General features: G+C 30.4%; 1 protein-coding gene across 1 annotated transcript; it reads right to left on the reverse strand.

Annotated features, from left to right (window-relative positions):
* Positions 1-1,460: 1,460 nt before the first annotated feature.
* On the reverse strand, positions 1,461-27,312 carry LOC134710138 (calpain-9-like). Its single transcript, XM_063570351.1, has 18 exons — positions 26,818-27,312; positions 21,357-21,447; positions 19,479-19,740; positions 18,750-18,930; positions 17,016-17,096; positions 16,290-16,390; positions 15,482-15,559; positions 14,612-14,769; positions 13,765-13,925; positions 12,499-12,710; positions 11,484-11,592; positions 10,037-10,094; positions 8,325-8,383; positions 7,174-7,242; positions 6,620-6,698; positions 5,777-5,893; positions 2,431-2,483; positions 1,461-1,884 (listed from the first exon to the last, which is right to left on the reverse strand). The coding sequence occupies exons 1-18, from the start codon at positions 27,169-27,171 to the stop codon at positions 1,858-1,860; spliced, it is 2,250 nt and encodes a 749-aa protein (XP_063426421.1). The 5' UTR covers positions 27,172-27,312; the 3' UTR covers positions 1,461-1,857.
* Positions 27,313-27,502: the final 190 nt, after the last annotated feature.

Here is a 27,502-nt window from a genome sequence, read left to right on the forward strand (position 1 = left end):
AATTTGAAAACACAGGCTTTTTGAAACCTGCATTCTGGCCATTTTTCAGATATGTCTTTGAAAAGACATTTGGTGACAGAAAATTCTGGATGTCATTTCATCAGAAATATAGAAATGCCTCAATAAAACTAATGCTTTTATCTCCATAATGAAAGAGCATCATTATCATGCCTCCTGGAGCAATCAAAGGGTCATATTTCAAAAATAAAGCTCTTTAGAGTAATGATTTTAGCAGTAAGTAAAGGACAAATATGACAAGTAATGGCAATGCTCTTTTCAGCTCTTCAATCCAGGTGAGCTTAAAAGTATATAGAGAAACAGAACATACTTAAAAACTTGACAAAACACAAATTTTTGCGTAGATGTTTTAAACATATCTAATATACAGAAAGTAAATGCTTTTTTCTCCCCAGAAATCTCCATAATTAATCTAACATTTTTGTCTTTTTTTCAAAAATTGCAATAAAAAATGAAATTAATAATTTCTGGATTCACAGTATACATATTTCTAATTCATTAAAAAATTATTTTCCAAATTTATAAAGTATAACAAATTAAATATAATATAGCCTTACAAAAGTTACCATAAAAATATTTAAATATATGTACAGTGCAACATTTGTTAACAGTGAATTAAAAAACACACACACAAACAACACATTATTCACAACCTGCTGCCGATTAAACCACAAAATGGAGGGAATGTTATAACAAAAACATTCAAGTACAAAAATTATAAATATTTAACAACCTTTATATATAAACAATAAAAATAAATGTTTTATATTAAAAAATTATGTTCACAACATTCTAAAAAACTAACCAATATCATCTATACTGGATATTGTACTTTAAAGGCGTATATAAATATAGATTTACAGTATATTACAAATATATTTACAATTTTACAATAATATATCGATGTAATGAATCACTAAAACATCAAACTGTAATGAACAACCCTGAGAGACACAAAAACAATTGTCTTTTCACAACAATATTGATAAAAATGACCCTTTCAGAGTACCTGATTTATCTCCCTTGATTTGTGGGATTTATAATATTGTAGGGATTTTTTGTGGACTGTTGTTTTCTTAAATGACATTTACATTCAATTCCAATAAAAAATCATTTTTTATAAAAAATCTTGATGATATACAAAAAAATAACGGCAGTAATTTTCTGATAATTTTGGATTTTACCAGATTTTCAATAATGTTTTGATTTTTAACCAGATTTTTAATAATGCTTTTAAAATTTGATTTTAGACTAACCTTTCTTAGAAAGCATTTTTATACTTTGAGAATACTTTTACAATTCAATAAATCTGATATTACATATACCATTATAAGACCTTTAAAAAAATCCTGGTGTCCACAATCAAAATTTTAAATGAAATCCTTTGACTAAACATGCTAAAAATGTCATTAAAAATTCATTGTGTTTAAATCCTCTTGTTAAAATCAATTAATCTAGCCAATCCAGGCTATTAAAAAAATAAGATCAGATTAATATCAGGGTTCTAAAGTGAACTCAGATTATTCTATGTTCAAATATTTCCAATGTAAACTAAAATGACTACAGATGGTAGGCTAGGAGACTGTGTATAAAGTGATTTGTTCGATAGACTATATGGCAGACGATTACAAGAACTATTTGACAACATCTCATCACTAGTGATACCTTCTTTGGAATGACAAGAGACAACATACTCCTGTCACCATAGGCTAGGAGACTGTATATGTAGTGATGTGTATAGGAGACTATATGGAACACTTCAACTACTCATCACTTTTCAATACCGGGTAGTAACACTTTCACTTAGTATGAACCAAGACAACATCCTAACATCTCCTGTCACGATAGGAATGATTTCTGAATAAACTGAAATGAGAAATTAATTGTCATATTAAACTTTCAGCTTGTCTTGTGAAAAAATTTCACTATGACTTCATTTAAGTGACAATATAAGGAAATGTCAAGAGGCAACATTTTGGCTATAAAATTAACATAAAGCACATGCAATTTTATTTAAAATACTGTGGATTTATTAATATTCCTTAGATACCAATTTTTGTGGATTTTGAGGTAACATGGGAACCACAAATCAAATGATTCAATGAATTACAAATTTTAATTAAGGATTTTTTTCTTAAATTCCATTAAAAAAGACTTTCAAAGATTCCAACTAATCAGATTAATTTCAATTATACAGACTAAAATGGGAGACATCTTTAGAAACATGGAAACATTTGATAAATCTAAATGACTGTTTTTGTTGTTGGTTTTACTTTACTAGGGTAAGGGGCCTGGAGGGTTACCTTTTTAAACAAATATTGTTCCTTATCATATATCAGCTTTTTTAGCCAGTGTGCTGCATTCACTGATATAACACATTGATGATTTCTATATACAGAATACATAACTTACTTGATCAATGCTTAAAGTTATCTGGCCATTCTGTTTCATATTGTTGAAGTCATCTGAAATTTATCACCAAGTGTAAATCATCAGTCACAAAACATTTTTAATATATAAATTAATATTGAAGAAAAAAGAAGTGATAAATAAAATAAGAATTTGTCCACTTTCCCCGCTTTTTTAAACAGGATTTAGCACCAAATGAATTTGATACAGTAAACAAAAGAAAAATCAATGCAAAATTAAGAATTAACCTTGAAACAACTTTTTCTTATATTTATGTTTAATTACTGAACAGAAACCGCAACATATCAAAGGGACAGACTCTAGGATATTAGAAGTAAACTGTGTCAAAAATTAAAGAACCTTAGTGAGCACGCTCACATACCCCACATCTCCACATTTTCATTGGAGAAATTAAATAAGTGTAAGAAAAAAAAAGTATAAGAAAAAATTAATTTCCTGCCAATATGCACATCTAAATAGTATGTCCTTATTATCTACAAAATTTCATGAAATTCTGTTGTGTGGTTTCAGAGGAGTTGCGATGACAAACTGTTGCAGTAGTACATTAAAGTAAACCAGATGCTCCGCAGGGCGTAGCTTTATACGACCGCAGAGGTTGAACCCTGAACGGTTGGGGCAAGTATGGACACAACATTCAAGCTGGATTCAGCTCTAAATTTGGATTGTGATTAAATAGTTGACACAGCATAGGTTTCTGACACAGAATGAATGTGTTCTAATGAACTTAAAATTTTTGTTTTCTCTTAGAGCAATTCACTATGCTGTTGAATATTAATCCTCTCAAAAAAATGTTTGAAGAAATTTTCTTTTTATTTATGAAATTTCAAATGAGAAAATTGAACCCAATTTTTTCAATCACATCCCCCTTTCCCTTATTCCAAAACTAATCTCAATTAAAATTTCTAATGGGAGTTTGCAACAATAACTACTCATTTAAATACATCATAAAATATTAAGATGTAAAAAAACTGCTTGTTATCACTGAATGGTAAAGATTATTTTAATTTATCAGTTGGTAGTAAAAAGTGAATATACATTGTATATTGTATATATAACAAAGATTTAAGTTGATTCTGGACAAAGAAAGATAACTCCAAATAAAAAAAAATCTTACAATTAGATATTTCTTGCTTACTATTCTGGACAAAGAAAGATAACTCTAATTAAAAACAAAATTGCTATTTCACAATATTTTGCAATAAGATATTTCTTGCCATTGCGCAATACTGTGCAATTGAAAAGACTTGCTATTGCACAAAACTTAATATAATAATTTTAGATCCTGATTTGGACCAACTTGAATACTGGGCCCATAATCAAAAATCAAAGTACATGTTTGGATTCAGCATATCAAAGAACCCCAAGATTTCAATTTTTGTTAAAATCAAACTAAGTTTAATTTTGGACCCTTTGGACTTTAATGTAGACCAATTTGAAAACAAGACCAAAAATGAGGAATCTACATACACAGTTAGATTTGGCATATCAAAGAACCCCATTTATTCAATTTTTGATGAAATCAAACAAAGTTTAATTTTGGACCCCGAGTTGAACAACTTGAAAACTGGGCCGATAATCAAGAATCTAAGTACATTTTTAGATTCAGCATATCAAAGAACCCAAACGATTATTTTTTTGTCAAAATCAAACGAAGTTTAATTTTGGACCCTTTGGACCTTAATGTAGACCAATTGGAAAAAGGGACAAAAGTTAAAAATCTACATACACAGTTAGATTTGGCATATCAAAGAACCCCATTTATTCAATTTTTGATGAAATCAAACAAAGTTTAATTTTGGACCCCGAGTTGAACAACTTGAAAACTGGGCCGATAATCAAGAATCTAAGTACATTTTTAGATTCAGCATATCAAAGAACCCAAACAATCAATTTTTTGTCAAAATCAAACGAAGTTTAATTTTGGACCCTTTGGACCTTAATGTAGACCAATTGGAAAAAGGGACAAAAGTTAAAAATCTACATACACAGTTAGATTTGGCATATCAAAGAACCCCAATTATTCAATTTTGATGAAATCAAACAAAGTTTAATTTTGGACCCTTTGGGCCCCTTGTTCCTAAACTGTTGGGACCAAAACTCCCAAAATCATTACCAACCTTCCTTTTATGGTCATAAACCTTGTGTTTAAATTTCATAGATTTCTATTTACTTATACTAAAGTTATGGTGCGAAAACCAAGAAAAATGCTTATTTGGGTCCCTTTTTGGCCCCTAATTCCTTAACTGTTGTGACCTAAATTCCCAAAATCAATACCAACCTTCCTTTTGTGGTCATAAACATTGTGTTTAAATTTCATTATTTTCTATTTACTTAAACTAAAGTTATTGAGCGAAAACCAAGAATAATGCTTATTTGGGCCCTTTTGTGGCCCCTAATTCCTACACTGTTGAAACCAAAACTCCCAAAATCAATCCCAACCTTTCTTTTGTGGTCATAAACCTTGTGTCAAAATTTCATATTTCTATTAACTTAAACTAAAGTTATAGTGCGAAAACCAAGAAAATGCTTATTTGGGCCCTTTTTGGCCCCTAATTCCTAAAATGTTGGGACCAAAACTCCCAAAATCAATACCAACCTTCCTTTTGTGGTCATAAACCTTGTGATAAAATTTTATAGATTTATATTCACTTTTCCTAAAGTTAGAGTGCTAAAAATACAAGTATTCGGACGACGACGACGACGACGATGCAGACGACGACGCCAACGTGATAGCAATATACGACGAAATTTTTTTCAAAATTTGCGGTCGTATAATAAGCTCAAAGGGGCGTAACTCCTAGAAATAAAATTGAATCCCAATTTCCCGTTGATATGCACAACCACATAGTATGTCCTTATCATCTGAAAAGGTTTCGTGAAATTCTGTTGTGTGGTTTGAGAGGAGTTGCGATGACAAACTGTTGCAGTAGTACATTAAAGTAAATAAGTTCAAAGGGGCGTAACTCTTTAAAAAAAAATTGAATAGCAATCTCCCGTCGATAAGCACAACTACATAGTATGTCCTTATTATCTGAAAAGGTTTCGTGAACTTCTGTTGTGTGGTTTGAGAGGAGTTGCGATGACAAGAAACAGGACTGACAGACGGACGGACGGACAGACTGACAGACGGACTGACGGAGGGACGGACGGGTCAAAAACATTATACCCTCCGCAACTCGTTGCGTGGGGTACAATAACATAGGCAAATATTTAATAGCAAATGTGTCTTTATGAAACCACCATGATTAGAATTGTTTAATTGTTTCATATTGTCTTCTCTTCACTAGAAAAGCTAGTTATTGTTTTGCATTTTCATATTCATACTTACTAAACAATTTTGTCAGCTTAGACAGACAGGAAAGAAAACCATCAAAGTCTATATGACATTTCTCATTAGAATATTTAAAAACCAAAGCTTGCATAGAACTATTGTTTATGGTAAAACCTGGAAAAAATAATGATTATACTTCACAAAGACAAAATATGAAGAATTGTTGTACAAACACATTATTATCGTATTAGTTGTTTTTGACTTAGCTGACTGCCAGTACTTTTAGATGTTTCGTTTTTTTTTGTGTGTTCTCTATCGACCTGATAAGTTCAGTCCTTTTGAACTGATTTTTATAGTTTGTTCTTATGTTGTTCTGTATCACCATGTTCTCAGGCAATTGGGGAGTGTTTTGCCTCGGCAAACATGTTTAATCTTGCCATATTCTGTATGTGCCTGACTTAAACCAGGGACCTGTTATTTAGTATCTTCTTTTGTTTGGTGTTTTGTACATATATTTGGTCATTGGTTTTCCTCATATGAATTATTTTGTCATCTAAGGGCCTTTTATAACTTACTATACTGTATCAGTTCTTCACATTGTTTAAGACAATACAGTGACCTATAGTTGTCAACTTCTTCATATTTCAATATCTTGATATTCTGGTTGAGAGTTGTCTCATTGACTATCATACCAAATCTTCTTAACAGTATTTTTTTAAATTACTGCTAGTGTAATCCATATCAGTTTTGTAAAATCACAAGTTTTAGGTAAAGTTATAAATTTAGCGCAATAACATTTCTTCATGGCATGACTATGTAAATTAACAATATATACAAGCCCAAACAGAACATATTCCTTAGAAATTAAACAATACACCATTTTAAGTTAATATATTTTACCTGCTGCTCCAAGTGCCCTCCTTAATTCAAAACAACTAAAAGATCCAATATTATCTGTATCATACTGGAAGTATATTCTCTACAATTATAAAGAAAAGAAATTACAAAATTAGCTTATTCATTTTAAATTAAAAATTAAGGATTTTTAATTCTGAACATTTACATATTCTAATTAAAACTTGTACTGGAGAGATTCATCATATTTGAACTAAACTGTCCGAATGGATAATGAAACTTGCAAACAACTATCTGCAATGTTTTATTGTGAGACATGCATTTTTCAACTTTTATCAAAAAAAGACAATTAGAAAGACTTTAAGATATCAATAAAAGTGTTTTGAACTATTTCATTATTTTCAATTAGAATAGATATCCAAACAGACAACCCTGAAAACGTCTTGTGATCTGGTGGAGAAAATTTAGAACTAGATTTGATCATAAAATAAAATAACTAAAATGCTTTTAAAATCTGAATTTGACAAGCTATTGACATTAAATAGTGAAAGAACATGTGTAGAGTAAACTAACTGATGTAATTTAAAATATAAACCTACCTTCCAACTTTTGAGTAAATTCCACAAATATAAGAATTCTGTATAACCTATTTTCCCTAACAATTCTGTCTGAATAAGGTTAAGGAGATATAATGTTACCTATTTTACCAAAAAATATCCTTTAAGGGGAAACAAAAGAAGTGTTCGGTTAACTGCATATAGATTTGCTTGTGTTACTATCTCAGAAGGTGCCTTTCAAACATTCAAATGATTATGAACATCATTTAATAAATAAATATCAGTCTAAATATTTTCTGAAAATGACAAACTTTAAATATATTGATTTTTAGGTTATAAACAAGTTGATTGATATTTCTTTAAGAAATCTGAAATTCATTTTTATCATATGTTTAGTAGTAAATACAGCAGTTTTGCATATTTGATAAATAGCCTGCTGTTTAATCCATATCGCGCAACTTTGATGGGCACCCTTTATCGCATACCCTTTATCACACCCCTTTTTTTAATTTTTTTTTTTACATAAATTATAAAAAAGAAGATGTGGCATGATTGCCAATGAGACAACTATCCACAAAAGACCAAAATGACACAAACATTAACAATTATAGGTCACCATACGGCCTTCAACAATGAGCAAAGCCCATACCGCATATAAAGTCAGTTTTATTTTATTTTTGCTCAAGAAAATTTTCCTCAAAATAGGTCAATTTTTTTAATGACGTCATTGTTTGATATGTGACGTCACGAACGTCAAGTTTTCTATATTGTATGTGACGTCACGAATGTCAAGTTTTAATATTTTAGGCACACTAAATGCAACTATAAAAAGTACAAAACAAACAAATAAGTACAATAATAAACAAAATATTTTTTTAAACAACAGCACGCAAATTGTAAGATGCTTCGGATAAGTAATTGAGCAGTTCTTTTAAGGCCTTTGAAACAAGACAAAAGTAGAACTGAAGGTAACCCAGTGCTATGGATCAGACAACAGTTCATATAATATAATACTCTTCTGTTGAAATATATGATAAAGCGTATAATACATGGCAAAATCTGTATCACCCTCGACCAATATCATCCCTTGGGCCTAAAGGCCCTTTGATGTCTCAGGATGATATGACATATGATACGGATTTTGCCATGTATTATTCTCTATATATTACAATATACATAGACTGAAAGGATACATCTAGCAAAGACACAAACTTTTTACATGTGTCTATACTTGTATTTCTGTGATGTTGATCTGAAAAATAGTAACATTAAAATGTATTTTAGTAAACAAGTTTGCAAGTTCATTTAATATTACGTGTTGATTTGATATACAGCTCAAAGAGGACTAAAGTGGCCCTGTAAATCAGCAAAAATAAAATAATCTGTATCAAACGTTTTTTATCTCAAAAGTCATCCATTGCTCTAAATCCATGTTATTCAGAGAATAAAAACTAAAGTTTTCACTATCAACATTCCTTAAGCAAAGTTTTCGAAAGAAAATTAGTTTCCGCATGGATTGCATTGTGTCTACAGATGAACAATGATAACTTGTATACCACCCTACCATTTTGTAGTCTTGTGAAAATATGAAATGTTATTGAAATTGCAAAAGCTTTCACTACAAATATAATTTCATTCCTTTTAGGAAGATTATCATTTACAGTGTTCCAGCTTGAATCTCAGGGCAGAAGGGTGCTACTTGTCTGAAAGGGCACTTTAGTGCAATAACCAAAATTGTAAGGGCACTGTTTGGCAGTGTATTAATAACCTTGAATACATGTATATATTGCTAGGCTCAGCTGCAGAACATTACTTGTATTTTAACCTTATACAGAAATTAATGTGTTCCAAGTGTTGGTTCCAGTAAGATTTTTTTATTATCAAATTATCATACCATGACACAAAGCACATCATTTTAATTGATGTAAATTTATGCAAACTGTGCATTTTGATCAGGAAAAAAACCCTTAGAAAAAACTTTTTTTTTAATTTTATAATTTATATAACTAATTATACAAGTCTATAAAAATAAACAAGTAGTTCTGAAAGATGGAGCTAAACAAAATTGAATTTGTTATGTAATTAAATTATTTACATTAAAATATTAAAAGTTACCTAACTTGTAATCATTTAAATTGTTACAAAAAAGTATTAAGAAGTGCACACCAAAGTGCTCCTTAGTAGGGAGATTTATAAATATAACAGGTGATACAAGAGATGATTATATTATAATGATGCAATAATACATTGCATATATTATAGTAGGTATAAACTCCATTATGGTTAAAAAATAAAAGCATTTGTTAAGTGCTCCTATGTAAGGAGGATTTTAATACAAGAACTAAAACAGGAAGTGGTGCAATCTTGTTATGTTCAAATACAAATTTCTTTGGCTCTTCTTTTAATTTCATACTCATGGTTATAAAACAAAACGTTTTTACCAATCTACCAATTTAGTCAAAACTTAGTATGCCTTTTAAATTGTTTTAAATTTAATTTAAAAAAATATTTTTTTATGTGTACATATGCTATGATACGTAAACATTACAAATGGCTAACATGTTGGCATTTTCATTCTGTATTAAATATCTAGTATTTGTTCAATTATCTTAAATCCACTAATTAGCAGTGAACAATCATTAGCAGAGGTGATAAAACTGCCAAAGGCATTAGGTATTTAACTTAATCCTATTGTCAGTTAATTAGTGTTACACAATCAGGTAACAATTTTACCGGAAACGCCAGAAGGCATGAAATTTGTAAAATGTATCTTTTGAAAAGGCAGAGGGGGGCATTCTTTGGCTTTGGAGGGCAGAAGGGTGGGGGTAAGTGCACCAAGGGTGGGGCGCCCTTCTATTTAGGGCAGGCGGGAACACTGATTTATTCTTTTCTCCTCTTAAATTACCTTTCCTTGATGCTTCGTTTAATGTTTGCTGTAACTCATAGGGTGTTACTTCCATATCCTACAAAAATGTTAATATACATTAATATTTATTCTAAAAGTCTGTCAATAAGAATAAAAAAATATTTTTACAGCCTTAATGAAAAAATATAGAAACATGTTAATTTTTGTTGATGGATTTAAATTGTCATTTATATGTTTTTTATGTGTCTTACTATGTCATACCTAACATGACCTTTTATTCACACCTTAAATCTGATCTTTTGTTGCATTGTAAAATGGTTCTTTGTTATGCCAACATCACTAGGAAAAGGGGGCATTAAGTAAAGTGTTGTTCCGATGATCGAAATAACTCGGAAATCAGTTGGTTGGGCCTGGCTTTGTTGATAATCGATTTGGATTTTGTTTAATTGATGGTTGTTAAAGATTCCCGACTTTTAGCTTATCAACTTCCGGTAAATATAAGAATCACAAATCGGATACGGTTCAACTATGTAATAACTCTGCATTCTTACACTTATAAGTTCAGATGACAAATGACACAATTGACAGAAAAATAATGATCACAAAATTTGTTTTCTTAAAGTTAAAAACTTTATATATCTTTTCTTAATTAGAAGCATTCAAATGTTTATACAGCTATGTTATTGAAATTGTATTGTGAGTTACACCATTGAAATTAAGTAAGTGTCACTGTTGGTAATAAATGTTGTAATTATGAGATAAAATATGTTCAATATGAATCATTCCCCATTTCCATTCTCAATTTTATTTTAACTGCTAAATAAATAGTTATCAAAGGTACCAGGATTATAATTTAGTATGCCAGAATAAGGAAAAGGAAACAAAGGATCAAATATGAATATATATATTCTGCAATGATTTGGAATATACACATTAGACATGTACAATGAGACTAAATGCATGATTTCATTTTAAAAAAAGGGCATTTTAAGGTATTATGATGCGATTAAAATCGATAATCTAACACTAATTAAGTGTAACCAAATGTCCTTACGTCCATCTGTACCTCTGACCAAATTTAGGGACAGAGTTTGCCTTTTATGAATTTATAGCTTGAAAAATTGTGACTTCTTTTTCATTTCTGCACTCTAAACTTCAGTTTAACTCATTCAAATTTCATATCATTCAGACAAAATGCTTAGAACTGAAATGGGCAGATAGAGTATAAATTTGGATAGTGAGTCATGTACCATTATAGAGTTAATTATCTTTGTAACTTGGAAAATTGCAAAGTTGTTGAGTCTTCTGAAAACAAAACATGTACTGAAAACAAAACATGTGCCTGGCGTAAGAAATTATTAGCCTTATATCTTTGATAAGTTTTTTTGATAGTCTTAAATCATTTGCTTAATTTTTTTACTGATACAACTTCCACATAAACTGGTTTTTAACAGTTAACATTGTGATTATGTGCTACAAGACTTACCTCCCCTGACACAGCATAAAAGAATCGTTTAAACTGTTCCTCTCGTTCTTTATCAGGAGGATGCTGAGGTAGAGAGGTGTCAGATTTCTCTGGAATTTCATCAACGTCTCTGAAAGTACAAAAGTGTACAGTCTTATAAAAAGATCATGATGTTTCAATAATTTAAATGCCAATGTTTTACTTGCAAAATATAAAAATTAATAAAAACAATGTCTAGTTAAATTAGAATTTTCAAATTAGAATTTAAAGTTTGTAATAAATATTCCCCAACATATTATAAACAAAAAATAATGCAGGATTCTATAAAGTTATTCCTGAATTTCCTGATCCTTCCATTGTAGAATATTTAATACTATATAAAAAAAAATGTGTTTTTTATACTGTTGCATTAAATTACTTTTACAATAAAGACTGACTTGCATGTTCGAAATAAAGAGAAGGCTGTTTTTTCTATAAATGAGCAGATGTAAAACTGTATAATGTAGAAATGGCAAAATTTGGTAAATTGTTATCATCAAGACTAGGGGTAAACTAGAAATTGAATAAAACATTTAGGAAGCATTATATCTCTAAATTAAAATGTTCAAAAAATAATGCTGTGTTCAGTGGTTGTCATTTGTTTATGTGGTTTATAAGTGTGACTCGCTTCTCATTTTTTATATAAATTAGACTGTTGGTTTTCCAGTCTGATTTTACACTAGTAATTTAAAAAAAAAAATTGGGCCCCTTTACAGCTTGCTGTTCAGTGTGGTCCTAGGCTCCGTGTTGAAGACCATACCTTGACCTATAATGCTTTACTTTTATAAATTGTTACTTGGATGGAGAGTTGTCATATTGTCCCTCGTACCACATCTTCATATATCAATCTATAGCAAAACTTTTTTCAAAGTCATTTCTAACACACAGCTGACCATATATAGTTTTGATCAGTTTGTTTACCAACTTTAAATCATTATTTATTATTTGGTTATCCAAACTTTTAGTCTGGATTGTAATACCAGTATTGGATACATACTCAGCTGTGTTTTGATTTTCAAAAAAGAATCTGAGGTAGAATCCTGCTTCTTCATTAATATCCCACGTACACGGAATCACTACATATTGTCCTCTAGGTAATGTTAATCTTTTTATAATTTGTCGAGAATCTATAAATAGACCACTAGATTGTACACTTTGATTATTGTCAAAAAATTCCTTCTTCAATGGCAATGGATGACTCTTTAAATTCTGAAACAAAAAAATAATTCAATATTATACTACACGTAAGGAAGATAATCAAAATGTTAACTATAAATCTAAGAGCAAAGTCAGCAATACTAACAATATTTTTCAATACAAATTAAGGGCATACGATACAGTTTTGATACTGTATTTACAAGTTCGTGAAAATTTGCATATAGGCTATTTTTTACCTGATTAAATCAAATATGTAATAAAAAATATACCTTCATGTGCTACTTTTTGAGTAAAATGAGGTCGAAATTTTGTTTATTTGCTCAAAATTCAGATTTGTGGCCATAATTTCTTTTTCGAAAGAAAGACATCTTTTTTTTTATAAAAGATAAACATAAATTTTTTTTTGTTAAATAATCGGTAATTTCTGTATTTTATAATTTTCCTAAAATATTATGCATTTTGTTTCAGAAATAACTCATATTTCATCAAATGTTCATGAATTGAGGAAAATACATCACTTTTTGCTGCATGTTTATCAGAATTAAAAAAAATCCTCTATTTACAGTTTTATAAAATTTGGATCACATAATCTCCCTGCAAAATGAAACAAATTGCTGTTTTGAAAAATAGGGGTCCATGAACTCGTTTTCAAATTAAATCAGTTTGAATGATAAAAATCAGTCGAAAAATGCATCTTTTCCCGATATGTCACAGTTTGACGTCGTGAAAATAACATTTTACGGTGGCAACGTCATTACCTCCCCTGTAACTGTATCGTATGCCCTTAAGGCCCTTAATGGCTTTCTCATGATTTTTAAGTCCAAATAGATATTTTTGTACTTTATACAAAAGAAAACTAATATTTAAGACACTAGAATAGAAGATTGATTCCTAGAGTGTTGTTCAATTAAAATACAATGTTGGCCATACTCACAAAATATTTAAGAAAATGACTAGTTTCAAACAATCAAACATTGTCTGCAGCTATTTAGTATATTCAGGCAGTCAAAATTGGATTCAACTCCTTAAATATTTGTGTTGTTTCAGCATAAATTGATAATTTTAAAAAGTTCAAATTTTCTGCTGAAACTAATTAAGTTCTTACTTGATAAACAAAGAAACCTATATGCTGATTTTTCTTCCCAAACTGTTTAAGTTTGCGTCCATCTTTCTGCATAAGTTGTATAACCAGACTACACACATTATCTCCATCTTCGTCTCTGTCAGACAGGGTCACAGAAAACTGAGGATTAGACCAATGGGTGTCTACAATAAACCGAAAAAAATATAAATGGGGATCCTATTTTGCATTTTTTTTTTAAATCTACCTCAATTTCAAGCTGATAAAATGTATAAATTTTTCACAATACCGGTAATCTAAAAAGGCTATTTTTCTAGTACACCATCTCTTGCAAATTGTGAATTACATATCTGAAAAAAATTTAAGATTTCTAAAATTGCTGTATGGATTTTTTGAAAATCATCTTAAATCACGGAATGAATTCCCCTAATGCATCGTTTGGTTGTGTTATGTTTGGTCTTATCAGCACTTCAATGTTTGTATTAGGTTTTGATTTTTCAAATATTTTGCCTCAAGCATCACTAAAGATACTTTAATTGATGTCTCTTTATTTTCTACCAAACAATTTTAAAAGAGTTTGGAGTCAAAGTCACAATTTTCAGCATAATTATCTCCCTTGAACTCACAAAGACAATCTTTTAACATAATATTTGTTGAGATTGATTGCTGCTACAGTTGGTGTTTTTTTAATGTTTAGGACTGTAAAAAAATATTTCTTGATGTCGATCATGTGTAGTTAGGTTGCTGCCTCATAAAAACTATGTATCTTAACACGGTTCATTCTATGATTTTGGCCAAAAAATTTAGATAAGGTTGTGATTAAATTTATTATTGTCAAAAGTCTTTGGTGGATTTAAGAAATTTGACTTACCTTGATTAGAAGGCCTTCCTCCAGCACTAAATCCTCTGACCCATCTATGGTGGAATTCTGCTGTATGCCATTGTTTCGGCATTTCTACCGGAGCATCTGGTGTCAGATTACAGATTTCCAATGTGTCATACTTCTGAAGAAAATCTCCAAACTCCATCCTATTCAATAGAATATACCTTATAACATATTGTACATCATGTAATATTATCATTAGTCAATTTAGTAATCCAGGGGTTATGGTAATGAAGCTTGTCCCAAGTCAGGAGCCTCGTGCCTTTGTTGGTCTTGTATTATTTTAACTTTTAGTTTCTTGTGTACAATTATAAGTTTAGAATGGCGTTCATTATCACTGAACTAGTATATATTTGTTTAGGGGCCAGCTGAAGGACGCCTCTGGGTGCTGGAATTTCTCGTTGCATTGAAAACCTGTTGGTGACCTTCTGCTGTTGTCTGCTCTATGGTCGGGTTGTTGTCTCTTTGGCACATTCCCCATTTCCATTCTTCATTTTATTTGAGTATGATCATCTTACTTCAAATCAGTGTTCAACTAATAAAATTATTAAATTTGGCATTTGAAGCACAAATTTTGTACTCCATGTTCTGAGTAAAAACATGAAGTCTAGGCACTACAAATGTTTTTTTAATAAATCCACAACTTAACGTGTAATCTTAAAAATTTAATTTACAAGAAGTAGACTTAAACTTTCTGTTAGTTCGCTGTTTTACTATTTATTTTCTGCTTTATCTATATGTTTTCCCCAATTCCTTTTATGCAAGTAATCCTGCATAATTCTTGGTTGTACATTAATACAAATTGTCTTCCCTCTTCTGAAACAAAAATAACATTTATGCTTTAAGCTAGATTTATACCAGAATTCTCCTTCATCCCTGAATATAAGTCCCATTTTTTCTCTTTCTATTTCTGGGATACTGTTCCACTCTCTTGATCTTTAAATGAAAATATAAACATAATATTAAAAATTCAATAAACCTGGTGTACTGATAACAATTTCACTGTACTTTTTAGAATAAGCAGTACAAGACATTTAAGGTGGTACCTAACACTACAGGGAGATAACTCTGTAAAGTCAGCCAAGCGTTTTGATTACGTTGTTTTGTAAAAATAATATTTAGCTTCTCAATGATCAAAATTAGTGTTTGTCAAATTGCTATATAACCAGTGTATTTTTTCTGACAAAGGGGTTGGTTCAAAAAAATTTAAAATTAATTATTTTTGTTTAAGTGTCAAAGTTAATACTTTGACAAAACTTTATGAAAATTAAACGAGCCAAATTAATTTTAGTGAAAGTGTTGGGTACCACCTTAATCAAATGAAATTTAAATTACAAGGCAGTGTATTGACATGTAAAGAAACTGAATTTTCAGATACAATGATTAAGCTAACAAGTGTTTGATTTCATTATATCAAATTAATGATTTACATAAATGATATAACTTATGCTATTTTAGAAATGCAACATTACACTTTTCAAAACTTCATTATTACTAACAAGGTCTAAAGATTCTTTGCTCATTTATTAATAATAAAATTTCTAGCACACTCTAGTATAATTTTAAAACACACCAAAAATAATGCATGCTGGCTACATCATTATATGTATTTTTTCTTATCAATAGACTTTTTAATGATTCTTTTTAAAATTAAGAAAACACTTACTTTTCCCCCCATCTGCCCCTCCATTCTATTTTATATCCCCAAGGGTTCCTCACTCTGATTAATGTTATAGGGATTTCTCCACTATCAGACATCAATAGTATCTGTAAAAGAATATAAATGTTGTCATGAAAAATAATTTGTATGAACTTTGAAGGTATACCAACACCCAAGCAATTACAAAAGTATAGACATTTTATGAAAGCTGCATATAAAATTGTTTTAAACATGACATTGAGGCTTATCTTTGCTTTTATATATATAGACAACATATTGGAAGAGGGAAAGTTTTTAACACTTTTTATTAAGAAATAACCACTAAAATGTATGCTTACATACTGTAAATTTGTTCTTACAAAAGATTAGAATTATAGAAATGTTTAACAATTTATCTTTTCTAGGATGACAACCAATAATTCCATAAACAAAGTAGATTTCTGAAAATAAGCAGACCATGAGGCGGTTGGGATATTATGCATACAAGTAAATGATTTGGGGATTTTACTCTATTTTGAAACAAACTGCTGAACAAAATCATAATCAAAGGTTTTAAAATTTTGTGTTGATGCTTAAACTTCAGGCCTATACCATTGAAGAGTAAGAGCAAGCCATGTTCATTTGAAATAATATATATCCAGATGTGGTGATGTCTTGTTAAGTTTTCACATTACAATAATATATTCTAGAAGCTTACTTTATTCAGTTCATTTGAACTTTCTTTTAAATTACCTCTCTTAAATCTGTAACACTGTAAGCATGACCTGTCACTAATCCATCAGGCATTGTCTGGGACCTGCCATCTGGTGGAAGCTATAAAACAAAAACATCATAAACAATATTAATTTACGTTTTTAGATTGAGTTAAGTCTTCCAATTGATACTTTATCGTGTGTTTTTCTATGTTGCTATGTTATGCTATTGTTTCAGAAAAAGGGAGGTTTGGATCCATTAAAACGTTTAATCCCGCTGCAAATGTTTGCACCTGTCCTAAGTCAGGAATCTGATGTACAGTAGTTGTCATTTGTTTATGTAATATATACGTCTTTCTAGTTTCTCGTTTTTTATATAGACTAGACCGTTGGTTTTCCCGTTTGAATGGTTTTACACTAGTAATGTTGGGGCCCTTTATAGCTTGTTTGCTGTGAGCCAAGGCTCCGTGTTGAAGGCCGTACATTGATCTATAATGGTTTACTTTTTTTAAATTGTTATTTGGATGGAGAGTTGTCTCATTGGCACTCACACCACATCTTCCTATATCTATATATGCTATGTGGACTTGAATCATTACTAGCATCACATTTCATCAATCCACTAGGCATTATCACGGACAGACCAACTAGTTGTGTATGAATTAATAAAGAGCGGTGCCATGAGGGCATGAATGATGATATGCTGATTGCTTTTTCAACAAATAAAGGTCCATTACTCCTCAATGTCACATCAAGGGCATACAGGAAGACTTAATTGAACTGTAAGCAAAAGCTTATCAACCTTAACTTGCAAAAAATATTTGTAAAATTGAGAAAGGAAATGGGAAATGTGTCAAAGCAGCAACCCGACCATAGAGCAGACAACACCAAAAATCTTAACAATGTAAACATGCATGAAGTTGATGAATAAGATGTTTTGACCTATATGAGACTAACAAATTGTTTTGTCTGTTTTCAAGTTATGAAGCAAGACCAATCTTTCCAAATAATATGTAACTAAATGTTATAGCCTTTAAGTTTAATGAGCTTTATTGATAGTCATTTAAGGAATGACTGTTATATTTTTTCTGTCTATGAAGAAATAACATAAAAAATTTGGTGCACACTGAATAACGCGCATAGTGGGTTATTTAACAGTGTGTACCACATTTTTTATGTTATTTCGAAGACAGAAAAAATATTACAGTCATTTCTTTTAATTCAATTCTAAATTCCATTTTAAACTGTAGAAAGCCATGAAAAAACATTGATGACTGTCACATGACTAAATTATGTCTATAGGCTCATAACAAAATAACGTCAGCCAATCAGAAGATGCGTTACATCCAAAATTAAATTATTCAAATGTATCCAAAGCGATTCTATTAGTATTAGCACTTTTTACATAAAATCATCATCTTTAGTTTTGACATCATTATACAAAATATCTGACCCCATAATGGTAAAGCAATTGGTGTATGACATCAATTGTTCAAATGGAGCAGATTTTCTAGTCAACAAGGACAGATTTCCAAATAGCAATAAGGTGGATATAATCTTTGGTTTTTTTTCAATCAAGTAAATCAGTCTGCACTTTTAGCTACTACATGTAGTCCGAAACCTCAGACTAGTAAATATTGATTTGGACTAGAGAAAATTTTCAAAATTTTATATAGTCATATAGGGACAAGTTTTGATATTTAGTTTCCGGACTAGTGGATGAAGAAGTTTTTTGCGCAGACTGGTTAGTTGTTATTAATACAAATATCCTTACATTGATACCACATCCTATTAATGATTGTCTGTCTAATGCTTTAAACAATATGTTGACTAATGCTTTAGGATAGTTGGCTTTCTGTCCCCGTAGTGTGTAGTATTCTGAGACGCCCCCTGTAAAGTCTGACAAGGCATCTCCAACATTACCAGACTTCAACGCTTCATATGATCCATACAGTCTGAAAAATAAACAGATCACAATGAATGTAAGAACAATAAAATATTATTCTAATAATGATTCTAATGTTGAATGCCAAAAATCTTTTCAACATGCAATAGAACATGTACATATGTAAAATTTTAAACCCATTTTATGACATCATCATTAAAAATTTCTACAGACAAAAAACAAAATAGTTCTGTGAGCATGATGATTTGTTGTACTCCATACAATTTTTTTTTGTGTTTTCTTTTTTGGGGGAAATAAAAATGGTAAGGTTTTGAAGTTTATTGGAGTATAAATGTGGCTTTTCTTTTATATTGTTTTAATTTCATTTCATATCAGGGTCTTTTATAGCTTACTATAGAGTATATATTTTGCTCATTGTCAAAGGCCTGAAATATTACACATGAGTTTTTTTCTAATATAAAAGCCCAGAACTGTTTCTATGACTAAAGGCTACACGTGGAACCCACTGTTATCATAGGAATATGTGAATAAGAAATATGAATATATAAACACCCACACTTTGCACATAACAGAAATCCTTATAACAATCTGACATACTTAGCGTAAGCCTTTTCCAGTAATGCCGCCCAGAATTCATTCGATTGATTAGAGTGTATGAATACCAGCTGGTCTCTGTAAGTAGGCAATCGATCATCCACCACTACTTCTACCCATTTACCAAAATGCCAGAAATTAAACCTGAAGATCCCAGCATACCAGCCATCTTGGAAACCTTGGTCAGCTGGGACAACACGTCTGAACAGCTCTCGATGATCTGGACTTGTTAAACAGGCAATCGCAGAAAGAACCCAGCAATCTCCTGGAAAAAAAAGAGAAAAACATTTGAAAATTGACAACTTGTGCTTTGAATATCTAATATTAGAAAGATAAAGTTGCTATAGCAGGATTAATTTGCAGCATTATATGCTTACAATGGTTTTTTTAATGTTTAATTATTTTCAATCAGAAAAGAGGATACATGTTTCATCATACAGAGTGTTCCTTTCTCAAAACATCCCATCATTTTTTTAGTTTTTGATATCAGGCCTCATGGTCATAAAACTTTCGAGCATGATTTTTGTACTCAGACTCGAAAATCAACCAATCAAATTGCTGAATTTCATGTTTCGAGCATAATTTTTGTGCTCAGCAGTTTTGTGCCTTCTTTTGTTGCTCTGTAACACGATGATTACAAGATTATTAGTTTTAGTTTGTGATGCTTATATATTGTACATTTTTTTTCTACTGTGATGACAAAGAGTCACATGAGTATTTCTTGCAATAGTTAACAAACTGAAAGGCTAATCTTGCTATCTGTATAAATTCTAATGAGAAGCAATTCATGGAATATTGCTACTTTATATATTTTGTAATTCACAATGCATTTATTTTATTATGTCTGTAATATTCAAATAATTATCATCTACCTTTTTCAGTATCAGAGCTTGGTAATATATTTTATTGTAACACAACCCATATACAATGGTTTAAAAATTGAATAATAGAGAAAACATCTCAAACATCTCATTGATTTTGCTCAGGAAATGTCTTTTTATTCATTTTACATTAATTCTATACCAATTTGTATCTTTTGCTACCTTTCTCAAATATTTCAATGTTTAGGCCATAATAAATAATAGGTTTGTTTGCCCAAACGCTACCTACCCAGAAAAAAGCTGCCTACTCAAATTCTTTTATTGTCCTGATTTGAAGAAGTTTTTTTTTAATCAAATAGGCATGAAGACTAATATACATCTGATACTTAAATTTGTTTATTTGAAGAAAAAAAAAAAGAAAAAGCCTACCTACCTACCCACTGCTTCTACTTTTGGGTAGGGTTTGGGCAAATCAAAATATTTTTAAGTGTGGCCTTATGCACATATTTTTTTTTTCTTCACATTTATTAAATAATAGATGAATAGATGAGCAAAACAAGATAAAATGTGTTTTGCAGCAAAATCTTAGTACATTAAGCATTGTAAAGAGAGAATAAAAAAAAGCACATTAATTACCTTATCTCAAATAACAATTGTTCAATAAAGTGAAAATTCTTCATTTTACAGCATTTAAGTCAATTGTGTAGCAGTTTATTACAGGTGAATAAGAAATAAATGAAACTGTGACACATAAATTTTAATGTTACATCACTTTGTAATAAAACCACAAAATTTTAATGTGTTTGTAGTATCTTAATATTAATAAAACCAAATCTTTTATTACTTCAAAATGTCAATAAATACATGAAATACAATCAAATCAACTTTACGCTGAAAATAAATTTTGTTCATTCATTCAATTTCTAATCGGAACGCATGTACACATTTTTTTGATAAGTTGGTTATAGTTGTAAAGAAATATTTAAATTGGTTCACCTTGACCAAATCAATACATGTAAATACAGTAGATTATAGATAATATTAAAGGACGAATATTCACCTAGTTCACCCTGATTGACATCGAACCTTGAGGCACTATCGAGTGTATCCACGAAAAAGTTTGGCTTTAGTCGATACGTCGCAGAAATCTCCTGTAAAAAACAATAAACATATTGTGGTTATTTATTAAATTTTTATAAATTTTCAAATAACTTAAATATTTTCAAAATTACTCAATACATTAAATACTTTTTGTGTGACTCAGTTTGTACATGGTACAATCACCGAGTATGTTCCAGGTACCTTACAGACAAAAACCAAAACAATTCAGAATCACCACAAATACATTTTCAAAGGGTGGAGCTGACACAAATATTTATTTGAGTTGATGAAAAATATACATAAATCTTATACCTCAAGATCTGTGTAATGTTATTAAAAACCAATCCCTGTAGTAAAATATATTCTAGAGGAAAAGAAGGTTAAGGATCATGTATTAATCAACATATGGACGATTGGTTCTGAATTCTTTGCGTAACATGTAACAGTCATTAAATTTAACTTGCTAGAAGTAACAATTGTATATACATGTATATCTTTTCAAAACCAAATCTCAATACAACATGTACAAAGCCTAATTTATTGCTGTTACAAATGTATCTTTAACAAAAAATGAAGTGAGGCCTCCCTCATAATATAAAACCTCAAACGCAAGGAACCCATGCAAGTGCAGTTGATATGCACTACATTTTTTTAGGGGGAGGGGGTATATAGCTGCACACCATTGATATCAAATTATAACTGTTAATGTTGTAACAGGATGGTTTCCGCCTGTAAGATAGATTAGTATCATAATACATTGTAGCATTATCTGAAATCTCATAAATCAATTTCACATTTTTGTCCATTTGTTCGACAATTGCATTAATAAATGCACACAACACTTACTGCATTTAAAGTACACTTTACAAACATGACAAATGCACATGCAATAAATTGGTACTGAAATTAAATTAATGCACCATATACATGGACAAAGTGACCTTTTGAAAATTTAGTTTTAATCTCCATCTCAGAGAATTTAAAAAAATGTTTCATAGTGAAAAATGTTATTTTATAACATTTTTCAATAAACATACTAAACTAGGGCTTGTGTTGATCATGTTGATTATTAAAGAACTCTGAATGAATAAAACTTACACATTTAATTATATACATAATCTTTTGTTCATATCATATCTATCAAAAACAAATGATAACATGGTCATGGGTAAAGGAATTCTACTGTGCATACAGGACATAAATGTACATGTAACTAGGTGCATGTGCTATAATGTACAAGTATAGACAAATATATCATTGACATACAATGTAAAGTGTATACATTTTGTCTTCAAAGTTTAATTTGAATTACAATATAAACAATGACCAAACAATTACACCAGAATCTATTGGGAATTTAAACAATTTATCAATACGCCATACTATTTTTCTTAGGGATTTAAACAAAATTGTGTAAATTTGTAACAATTGTAGCAATCGTACAATGTTAGATCAATGATAGTCCACTTTATGGTTGAGTGGGGATATTTCACCTTATTAATGACGACCGACTGGTTTTATGAATGATTACAAATAAAGAGATGAACTTTCTTTTATCATGTTTATGATCCTTCTGACAAGTACATGCAACTCTATTGATGGACTTTAATAATTCAATAATCATACTGTTAAACAACAGAGTCGATTCTACTTAAAATATTTAAAATTCTTGAAATATTTAACATGGTTTAGAAAACATTGAATGTGATGAATTATCCTAGTTTATATCTGAAAAGTAGAAAATTTAACAGTCACATGGCTTTTCATCTTTACACATCTGCATATACATGATGTACAATTGTACATACATTATGCATGTACTTATATCATGTATATGAAGGAATTTTTTTATATCTAGATTTAATTTTTTTATAAATATCTAAATACGTATGCGCAACAATCATGACAATTACCTGATTTTTGTAGCAAAACAAAGAAGTCGGCTCATTTTTGTAAATTTACAATGTACATGAATGTCTGTGTACAAATTGTTGTACATTGATTTGTACATCTCATCATTCACAAATTAAGATATTTTACATGCTAAAATGTAGATGTCTTGGCTTTTGAACATTTCTAACATGGAAACATACATGTAAGGCATGTAAAGCTTATACCTTGTAGCCTTGTTTGCCATATGCTACATTTTTTTACCTGACGCATGAATACATACCAATGTAAAGCCCAAATTGGTCACTTAAATTAGCAGGCTAAAAATAGCATGTACATACCATTTATGTACAGTATTAACATATTAACAAAGATACAATGTATCTGTTATTAACATAATGTCAAAGGAATCTTTTGGACTGTTATGAACATGTAGATATAAAATTGAGAATGGAAATGTGGAATGTTTCAATGGGACAACAACCTGACCAAAGACACACGAAACACCCCAGGCCACCAATTCAAAGGATCTTCAACACAGCAAGTAAAAATCCCACCCCTGAGGCAGGCTTCAGCTGGCCCCTAAACAAAAATGTGTACTATAGTTCAGCAAAACAAGGATGTCCCACTAAACATGCTTACAATAACTCTAAAACATATGAATGAACCAATTTTTTTTAAAATATAGAAGAAAGCTTTTTATCAACCTTATACGATCGGGAGTCAAAAATACATCTAACAGGTCCTTGTACAATACATGTATATCTGTCTGTTTAACACTGATAGTTACATGTACAAAACATCCTAAAACTCCAATAACACATTTTTACACTATTTAAAATTCCTTCTAGCCTATAATCATGATAATTGAACATGCATGTAAAAATTCATCAAAGATACCATATCATGCTTACGATTTTGTACGCCAGAGGCACGTTTCTCTTACATTATCAAATGCTAAAATTCAAAGAAATGCTTGCATCAAAACAATTGAAAGACCAAATCAAATAGTTACTATTTACCAAAACTTTCTTAAAATTATGCCAAATATTGAGGGATCTAGAAATTTCGATAGGTGGGGACCAACTGACTACACAAGAGGGGCCTTTCCCAGTCATTCCCTTTATATTCAATAATTTTTTTCCACAAAAGGGGGAGGGGGCTTGGACCCTTCCACCTAAAATCAGCCTCTGAAGGCAACTTAGGCATTGTTTCTATAAAGATTATTATATTAAGTAAATATAATATAAAAGATATTTTTCAATCTTATTAATTTATCATGTTATTTATGATACAATGTATATGTATTATGTCTATCAGTGTTTATATAATTATCAGCAATTAATTTCTGAAAATTTATCGGTACTACTCATACATTTGTAGAGATTTTGTTCAACACTTTTTATCTTGTTTGTATGATTACATTGCTGATGTTAATTCTATGACATGTTTCAGATTTGTAATGTTTTGACCCAAGGGCAGTACATTGTAAATGTCATTTAATAAATGCAAAAAATGGTAATTTAATTCATTTTCCCAAAAATGACATTTTGCAAAATAATCTGTACAACTTCATGTAACCATGTGCTAACCAATAATTATAAATGCTATTGTCAGGTGATTGTTGATGAAATACATGTACATACATGTATACTTTGTATTTTATAAACAATGCAGTCCAGCTGGACACAGGAAAGCTTTTTTATGGAAACAAGGCAGGATACCGGATCAGACCCCCTATAAAGTACATTTGTGCTTTTTGTTTTATGAAATTATGACTCATATAAATTGTTGTTGAGTTTGTAAATGACCAGTTGCAAACTTAATGACAAAATAACTTTTTGTTTAGTCTTACTACATTGTAAATCATTGTGTGGTGACCCCTGTAAATGTGATCAATTGTAAATATAAACTGTATTAAACTATGGCCAACTTCATGTAAAACAGAGGTTCTGGCCAATTTAATTAGTTTAAAAAGGGATATTAAAAAAAAAATGATGCAAGATTATCAAAAAGGAATGCCCTTTTAAAACATTCTTTTTTTCACAACCATTAATGTTAAATGAGCCTCAAATTTCATTTTGTAGTTATGGTTAGTCTCAAATGTTTATCATTGACAAATAAACTTATATATAGATTCTACAAAGTCTGCAACAAGTGTGTTACAATATTTCTCTACTTGAGACAGTTAAATTTTAATATTTTTAAGGTGGGAGGCTTGGCAATCTTTTTAAGTAATTAAACTTTAACTGTCAAGAGAGGAGAAATATTGTAACACACAAGTAATAGAGTCATGATAGTGGTGGAATCTGTTTCTATAATGATTTATGTCAATCCTTTTTTAAAGATTTGTAGAAAGTTGTGTACTTTTTTTAAGTGATGTCATCAGGCATGGTTGCTTTTTTTCATGACTTCACAATACACGCAATAGGAAAACTCAGACAGTCAGGGGTACTACTTGTACAAGTGTATTTTATTTACTTAAAGAAGTGAAAAAAAATATACACATATAAGTAAATAAATAATGTTTGAATAATCTCCCCTTAATTTTCTAAAAAATTTACTTGTATAAGTAAATTTTTCTTACAATCCAACAAAAATCCTCAAGTTTTGAGATGTAAAATCATGCCTTTAAAATTTTTTCCCAGGTTTGCTCAAATTTTTTCATTACAGATCAATGTTTCATCTCATTAATTCATCAAAGAAACTGATTGAGCAAAGATCTTGTATATTTGCGCAAGGCCTTCAAAAATTGCTCCTTTGGGACTTGTAAATGAGCAGTGTTAAGAAGATAACAAACAAATGGGACTTTCATTGTCCATGAAATTACACTAAAATGATTATTAAAGACATCTGTAAAGGGTACACAATTTAAAATTCTATTAGAGCAAAGAAATCTTAAGAATTCAAGAAAAGAAGAAAGGATGATTTTTTTACCTATACAAGTAAAAAATTCTGAATGCCTAAGGGACATAACTAAGCCAATTATTTTTTTACCTATACAAGTAAATAAAATTCACTTGTATAAGTATCCTACAAATTTACTTATATGTGTATATTTTTTTTGACTTCTTCAAGTAAATAAAATACACTTGTATAAGTAGTACCCCTGACTGTCAGAAGAAACCTAGAAAAATTTAACATCACAATTAAATTCAACCAATCATTTGCCAAGATCAGAATTTCCACTAACTAGTGACATGAGTGAAGAGAAAAATTTTCTCACACCCATTGAGAAATGAATAAATAGCTAAAAAAATAGAGAAACATGTAATAGTAATTAGTTTTCTTCAGATGCTGTACCCCACTTCAGGGGCGAATCCAGCCATTTAAAAAAGGGGGGTCCCAACTATATGTCCCCATTCAAATGCATTAATCGTCCAAAATAAAATGGGGGTTCCAACCGCCGAAACCCTCCCCCTGGATCCGCCAATGCACTTGCGCACCTACCTGCATGAACTGGTACTGTGCAGTTCATTGTAAAAACGCCACAGTTTAAAGGATAAACAGGGAGATATACAGTAACTTACATAAGGTCTTTTCCATTCAATCCTATATGGTAAAGTCCGACTGTAATAAATAGAAGAGTCTTTAGCAGGAAAATCTGGGTCTTCATACAAAATTCTCCTCCTCAAACATTCAGATCGAATGTTATCAAAATTGCTTTTCCCACGATGATGCTTGCTATGGGTTTCTGTCTCTCTGTTAAAAGGACGAGACACGCCAACCTTATTAACTTTGTCAAAAGGGCTTCCGTTCTGATACTGATGTGGTAAATTTTTAGGCGGTTCGTTAGCATAAGTTGGTTTGTCGTCTACCTTTGAGTTGTCAAACTTTTTTATAGGTCTACTATACACAGCTCTGGTCGAGGATGCAAAAGCCATGATGTGTTAATTGCTACGTCATATTTTAAATATTTAAAACTCATTGACAGATGCACTATGCATGAAAACATTGCTTTTCAGGTAAATGATGTTTGTTGACATTTTTCACATGCATTTCCTCCGGATGTTGTATTCGAAATGGTGTTTCCTACTTACCAAGAAAACGATAATCTGATTGGCTTACAGTGCAAGGGAGGCGTGTCGTAATTAGAGGTAACGTAAGGTGTTTTTTACCCACCAAAACTAAAGGATTTGCAGTCTCGCGATACAAATCCTCGAATTCGTTCAGTTTCTTGACATATTTTAAAACATAAGGAAACATTTAATTATA

The sequence above is a fragment of the Mytilus trossulus genome, chromosome 3, assembly GCF_036588685.1.
Source record: "Mytilus trossulus isolate FHL-02 chromosome 3, PNRI_Mtr1.1.1.hap1, whole genome shotgun sequence".
Taxonomy (NCBI): Eukaryota; Metazoa; Mollusca; class Bivalvia; order Mytilida; family Mytilidae; genus Mytilus; species Mytilus trossulus.

Bases quoted from the DNA above. Each gene is read 5' to 3' on its own strand.
- LOC134710138 (XM_063570351.1), bottom strand. From the start codon at position 27,171: ATGGCTTTTGCATCCTCGACCAGAGCTGTGTATAGTAGACCTATAAAA. The intron at 10,095-11,483 runs GTAAGTCTTGTA...ACATTTTTGTAG, and splicing joins TTTATGCTGTGTCAGGGGAG to GATATGGAAGTAACACCCTA. The intron at 2,484-5,776 runs GTAAGTATGAAT...GATAAATTTCAG, and splicing joins TAAGCTGACAAAATTGTTTA to ATGACTTCAACAATATGAAA.